This window comes from Perkinsus marinus (genome assembly GCF_000006405.1).
Source record: "Perkinsus marinus ATCC 50983 genomic scaffold scf_1104296961702, whole genome shotgun sequence".
NCBI classification, from domain to species: Eukaryota; Perkinsozoa; order Perkinsida; family Perkinsidae; genus Perkinsus; species Perkinsus marinus.
The window spans coordinates 5,403-12,100 of NW_003205714.1; the positions used below are offsets into that span (position 1 = coordinate 5,403).

General features: G+C 44.5%; 2 protein-coding genes across 2 annotated transcripts in view; both read left to right on the forward strand.

Annotated features, from left to right (window-relative positions):
* Pmar_PMAR008836 (hypothetical protein) overlaps positions 1–1,659 on the forward strand; it is a gene marked incomplete at both ends in the record, with an annotated part of 4,358 nt that extends 2,699 nt beyond the window's left edge. The window contains 4 exons of the mRNA XM_002772260.1: positions 268–374; positions 427–557; positions 1,185–1,283; positions 1,609–1,659. Of these exons, the coding sequence (XP_002772306.1) occupies positions 268–374; positions 427–557; positions 1,185–1,283; positions 1,609–1,659 (388 nt within the window). The remainder of the gene's footprint in view (positions 1–267; positions 375–426; positions 558–1,184; positions 1,284–1,608) is intronic.
* Positions 1,660–2,492: 833 nt separating this feature from the next.
* Pmar_PMAR008838 (g-protein beta wd-40 repeats containing protein, putative) overlaps positions 2,493–6,698 on the forward strand; it is a gene marked incomplete at both ends in the record, with an annotated part of 4,984 nt that continues 778 nt past the window's right edge. Inside the window, 8 exons of the mRNA XM_002772261.1 lie at positions 2,493–2,496; positions 2,882–2,991; positions 3,037–3,104; positions 3,159–3,265; positions 4,060–4,154; positions 4,356–4,451; positions 5,189–5,272; positions 5,788–5,918. Coding sequence (XP_002772307.1) covers positions 2,493–2,496; positions 2,882–2,991; positions 3,037–3,104; positions 3,159–3,265; positions 4,060–4,154; positions 4,356–4,451; positions 5,189–5,272; positions 5,788–5,918 — 695 coding nt within the window. The remainder of the gene's footprint in view (positions 2,497–2,881; positions 2,992–3,036; positions 3,105–3,158; positions 3,266–4,059; positions 4,155–4,355; positions 4,452–5,188; positions 5,273–5,787; positions 5,919–6,698) is intronic.

A 6,698-nucleotide genomic window follows, 5' to 3' on the forward strand; every position in this document is an offset into this window, starting at 1 on the left:
GGTGTACAGTACTTCACACAAACAGCTAAAGTGAGACACTCTCACTTGGAGGTCCTATTGAGGCGATTCGAGTAATAACAATGGGACTGGGTATAAAGCGGGCGATCATAGATGAATGCTCCTATGAATTTTGAAGAGGGTTTTAAGGGCGGAGCGAAGCATGGACGGGAATTGGATTTTTATGCATGTGTTTACAATATGAAATGGTTAAAGTTTTTCCGTTCCGGATTGCCGCTTCACAGAATCAGGTTGACTCTCATTGTTTAGATATCCCAAGTTGTTGGATGCTGTGGTGGAGGGTAGCACACCGAGTGTTATGGGAGCATCCGTGTTGGACGAGCTTCGACAGCGAGGCGCGTTAACGGGCGCTACACGTAAGCGATAGGTCGCGGGTTCGATCCCTGGGCTAGGTATTTTTCCTGTTAGGTAATCGTACGGAGGAGGAGTGCGCGAAGATAGTGAATTACCTCGCCAAGCTGATGGGCAGTTGGGACGGCCCGAGACTGGGCTCTCTGGTGGCTAGCGTGCTGGATGCTCTCACTGCTACTAACCAGAAGGTAGTGTCCTCCTATGGTACTCTTATAGTGTTGTAGTAGCAAGGATGTTGCAAGAAGTTGTAGACTGTACAAAGATATGATGTCTTTTTTTGTACGCCTTTTTGAGTTGCCTCTTACTGCGAAAGCAAAATTACAATCAGAAACTATACTAGTGCTTCGATGATTAGAAGCTTCTAACACATATGCGTAGAGCTTAAGACTAGGCCTTCTCGGAGAAGGGGCGGAGCTCGGCATCCGGGTTCGATTCCCATGCCTGGCGTTTTTCTGCAAAAATACGTTTTTTGCACGGAAATCTACATGGTCCGGGCGGAACCCTAATTTCGTATTTTTCCTAGTATCCCCAGAGCGGGAGCTATCGAATGGTGTATAGCATGTGATCATAACCTCTCTAGATCGAGCTGGATAATTTGTACGCACGCACGCACAAAGTGTTAGTAAAGTGAGAGAATACGCTCCGCTCGCTTCGCTCGCTCCGCAATTTCATGCCTACCAACATCCAAGTTTTTGTGGTGTTGATAAGGTTTGAAAAATGTGTGGTGAGAGAAAGTCGACGGTCATTTGCGGACCTCATGGAAGATGTTATTTTTGCATATAGTGTATTCTGTATATGTGTTTTGGTTTTTCTAGGTGTTTGCGAATCCGAGTGATGAGTTAGTGAAAGCGTTGAATCATCTGAGCACCACGATCGGGTCTGAGGTCCTCACCGAGCAGAAGATAATGCCATGTGTGGGTCTACTGGAAATGTTCGACCAACAGCTTTGAGCGATTCTACTACTACTACTACGGTTACCATCACAACAACGTCATCCTGTTTCTATGAGGTGTTATACTACTGTAGGGTATATTACTTCTAGTACTACCACTCCTATGGGAAATTGTGTTCTAGTAACAGTCGCTGTAGGCAGTGGTGGAATATAGGATTGCTTTCCTCAGCTGAGCTCGGGAGTTTCCCGATTAATTGTAGAAGTTTACATAGAGTGTGCGGAAACCAATAAAAAGTTTTCAGAATTTCCATATTGTCATCAACACATGTAGTTGACCATGTGCTCAGTTTCCGGAGGACTCCTCTTGCATCGCTGTGCTATCCAAAGGGGAGGGGTGATTTCGTAGGGTTAACATTAAAGTAGCGGATTGTGTAGAAGGAAAACCCTAGTGTTGTTGGTCTGGTTGTTTGTGGCTTGTCCCGTCTAAGTATGCCAAACCCACTAGATTAAGTTAACACTGACCCAAATAGAGCCGAGGTAACCAATATAGGAGTTCTAATAATTCTATGAAATACTCACGAATCAACTAGCGTCACAGCTTAAAGATACTGCGAGCTGTACGCCAGAGACACAACGGGGACAGGGTAGAGACGGTCCGGCACATAAGCATGAGAAGTTGCTGAGTGATACTGTCAGGGTACAGAATACTCCTATAACGAGAGATGAGTGGGGTTGGGGTCTTAGGCGTTGTATGGATATGTAGGATGTATGCAATGAATGGGAAGTGGACGAGTAGTATAACACTACCTGGAGTTTGTGAAATAATAACCTTCCCTATTGAAGATCGCAAAATATGCCAAGTCAGGGGTAGTTATCTTAGATAAGAGCGTGGTAGAAGTGGCTCGCTGGTCGTTCATCAGGAACGTCTCCCTAGACTGCAGTAAGGGGGGAAATACGCACATGGTCAACTACATGTGTTGGTGTTTGAGGAGAATTTGGGAAGCTGTTGTTGATTTCTGTATACTTCTACCCCTATTCGTATGTTGAGTACTATAATTTTTAAGGAAACTCCTGAGCTCAGCTGAGGGAAGTGAACATATTTTGGAATACTGGTGCTATAGACTCAGCGACAGGTTGCTTTTTGAGGAAACTCCTTTGGGAGGTCGCCACTGTATGGGTTTCTGGCTGAGATTCTGGGTTCAATGGTCATTACCATTTACTTTACTTTAAAATGGGTAGTGCCTCTGTAGTATTGCAGCTCAAATGTCCAATCGTCCTCCTATAGTGTGGAAGCGAACGGCACCGTTCCATCCTGATGTAGTAGAGGCAGACTTGGCTCATCAAGAACGGCTTGCTGTTGGTAATATAATGGGGGGAGGTAGCGTTTATGATACGAAGCTGTTGTAATGGGTAGACAACTCAGAATGGCAATATTTTCATGTCGGTTCTCGCCTTAGTCGAATTATATAAGTTCGCGGGTTGTATTCTGAGAAATGCCCTATATGATCTGTTCGATCCTCGCAGCTGTTTTCTGGGAGTATGAATTTTACTCGTCTGGGAGAAGCATTTGGAATTTTTGTTATGAAAACTCCTATGACGTCTATGTCGTTGTTGTTGTAGGTATGTATGAGTATGACGAGACCACTGGTCTTCGAGAGGGCGGACTGATGATTTTGGACTCCACCAATGGTTCGGTTTTATCGGAGATCACTGGCACAGACCGCACGGGGGTATGTTAGTGGACCTCATTCGTATCTTTCATGATTCAACCTAAGATACTCGATGTGCGGTGGATTGGTTCGAAGTCTTTAGCGGCGTGTACGGCCGAAGGTGGGATCCAATTGTGAGAATCTTACTTGTGCATGCGTGCAAATTATTGTGGTCTGTGTGGAATCAGTTTTACGGTAGCGGAGGATGGTAAGATGGTCGAGTGCAGTTCGACGATTCCAATGTTTACTGGCGAGGGCGCGAAGGGGGTGGCCATTGGATTGGACGTCACTCAAGGTAGGACGGGTGTGAGCTTACTGTCCCGAACAGCGGTAATGAAGTGATACTGATGAGCATGTACTTCGTTAATTTGCATTTTGAAGTGAATGCCCGCTTAAAGAATCGAACAGTGGATCCTATGTGGCTGTAATTATTATAAACTTGTAGAATTTTCTAATCTGTTTTCGTGTCGTAGATCGTGGGATGAGAGTTTTTGTGTGGTAATGAAGTCGCGTTTATGATTGATACCAACGAGTGGTAGGCAGAGGTGTGGTACGTAACTCGTTGAAATTAAATATCCGACTGGACGATCAAGTGGCGAGTCGTCAATTGTGTGAGGCAGTATATGTCAATTGAGGAACTTTCCCTATCTGTTTTTATGTCATACATACTTGTGGCCTGATGATCAATAGTTGTAGATTGGGTTAACTTCGGAGAACGCAGGTTCAATATCAAAAAAGTGCCATAAAAATTTTTCCAAAATGCAATATAGTTATATAAGAGGGGCTTATATTCAAAATTTTAGCTTGATAATCGCTCTGTAGAATAAGTTACCTCTGCACACGTATAGTCGGGCTTTAGATGGCACGTACTGTATTTCGTGAGGAAAGCATTGGTACATCTTGTCATGCCTTTCCATCCGAGTGTAGGCGGTCGTAGAGTAGCATCAATAGCAACCGGAGGGCAGGTAGCACTAGTAGACGGTTCGAAAGGAAAAGTAGTGCAGTGTTGGCAAGCACATGATCCGAAGATGGAGTCATGGACATGTAGGCTTCACCTGGGCAGGCCTTGTAGTAGTTTCTCTGCATTAGGTTGTCTGTCACCTGATGGGACGCTGCTGGCCACTGGCGGTGATGATCGTCGTATGAAACTGTGGGATGTGAGAACACCAGCTACTGACGGGCCGGTGAGGGGAATAGGGTTCGGATCGTTTGGTGTTAGTCTCGAAAGATAAGTCTAATTTTCCACGTGGCGAATTGCCATGCACTGTACCCACTACCAATTCTGGCTGAATTCTGCTTTTTTCGGTATAGATCGAACTTGAACTACTATCATTTTTTGGTGTAGTTCATCATACCACACCTTCGTCAACTCCTGTCGTGACTAGGTGCTATCGGATCGGAGGGAGCATGAGGCTGGAATCACAGCATATTTGTTCGTACAGCACGGGCGAAGGATACTCACTGGCAGCTACGATGAAAACGTAAATTGGGATGCTTTTGCCGGGCTGTACAGGCTGATTCTATAGAGTAACTACGGAATCACGGAGTTATAGATTCTAGATCTGGAATCAGCGCCGTACATAGGGGTGGGCGAATTGGGCATGGACTCTCTTCCCGGGAGGGTCCATGGGCCCTTAGTCGCCACGTGATTACTCCTTGAGTAGAGACCGACGGTCACCGGTTTGCCCAGGTCCCCAGAAAAACCTAAACTCAATAATCATAAACATATATATAACACCCATATCAATACCATTATATAGTAATATATATATCATTTATACCATTATACGATAACCTGTAGATTTATATATTTACCTGTGTGTATTAATTATTATTTGTTATAGGATATCGTATAATAATAACCATGTTTTAATCACTAATAACGATATCATACCAATAATAAAGAATATATATAAATATTAATAATAAATTAGGAGATCGAGAACAGAGAAGGGCACTGGTCAGAATAGTATGATATTACATCATAACAGGAGTGTTTCTACTTGTACTGAATTTGCCATGATTCTTATTATCTCTCATCACTGAGGAGGTCCTGGAGCAAAATCCCGGAATGTGGTATGGTTGGTCGGCATTGGACGCAACACGTGGGAAAGACGTTTGAAAAGCCCTAAATTTCATGCTGGAATAGTCTCGTCTCGGACACAGCGGAGCGAAGCGTTTCATGATGTGCATTATAACTACATTCCACTGTGCTCAGGTTCGTGTATGGGACTTGAGATTTGGTGTAGCAGACTCGGCGTGTGATGCTAGTGGTGTGCAGTGTGTAGTGAGGCAAGCTGCGGTAAGTAGCATAAACAGTGTCGGAATACATATTAGCTGAGCTCGGGGGTTTCTTAGTACACCCCTCCACATATTCTTAGCATACATGGTGTGCAGCTCATAATTCATCAACGAAGTCGAGTTTCACCCTGATATTTCAATATGATAGCTTTAGTAACACTATCACTAACCTGGAAGGGGTTTCAGACTCCCATTCTACTGCTAATTTGATTTACGCACTCGACGCACTTGGAGACCTCCACATATTCTTAGCATATTCTTGAAGCACCCTAGGATTCTTGTCATAGGGCACCATTGAAGCACCCAAATTACCCCGCCGTCAACCACCGTGACCATGAAGTTACAGAAGTTTACATATAAATTTGTGTAGAAATGTACAGAAACCAACGACAACTTATCAAAATTTCCTCATAATTTTCATATTGTCACCAACACATGTAGTTGATCATGAGCATATTTTCCCCCTCCCACACTGAGCATAAATCACAGTAAGATTGGCTATATATCGTGCCGCAGATCGGAGGCGTTTGGAGACTCAAGCCGTCCCTCACCGGAAAAGATTTGCTCATCGCTGGCTGCTATGGAGGATGTGAAGTGTGGCCTCTGGAAGAGCTCTTGGATGGTCGGGAGGCTGAACGAATAGGAGAGTAAGGATGTTAGTTATAGTGTTGTATAAGTGGAGTTTCACCCGTTTTACGCGGAGTGGCGTAAAACTCGGTGAAAAACGCGATGCTAGCGCTATGCAGTGGTCGTGAAACCTTCATGTTTTTCACTAGAAACTCCAGGGTGTGTTAGACAGTGTGGGAAAATATGAATATGGGCAACCACATATGATGGTGACAATATGAAAATTTCGAGGAAATTCCGAGAGGTTCTCATTCATGCCTTCACATTTTTTCGGATTTTAGTGAGGAAAGCGAACACTGGTGTTAGGTACACTGGGCATGAAAGTATGGCGTATGGTATCACGTCGGCGTCGCGAGATGGGGGTGTGGTCAGTTGCTCATTTTATGATAACGGTATTCATCGTTGGAACTACTGTCCAGTATCGTCGGAGTAGAATCTGTTTTTGCTCGAGCTAACTGCCTTTTGGGCGCCAGCTCATTTACCATCGTGTGGCCGCATTGTGACTTGAGTTTAGTTTTTCCCGTTATTTCATTGGTTTTTACGACCGGATGTATGCCAAATGGTGGTCGGGCTGAGCACTGTGGGAGAGATGATTGCGAAGAGGAGATGTTGAGGGCGCATGAAAAATGGATGTGCTAGATCCTCCACCGCAAGCTCGCATCGGTCGAGCTTCAATAGCCACGTGTACACCATCGATATACGGCGTTAACGGAGGACATAAGTTGAGCTCGCCCCTTTTTGTTGAGAAAAAGAAAGACGAAACCATGACTCATAGTCTACGAGCAATCTGGGTCTATCAA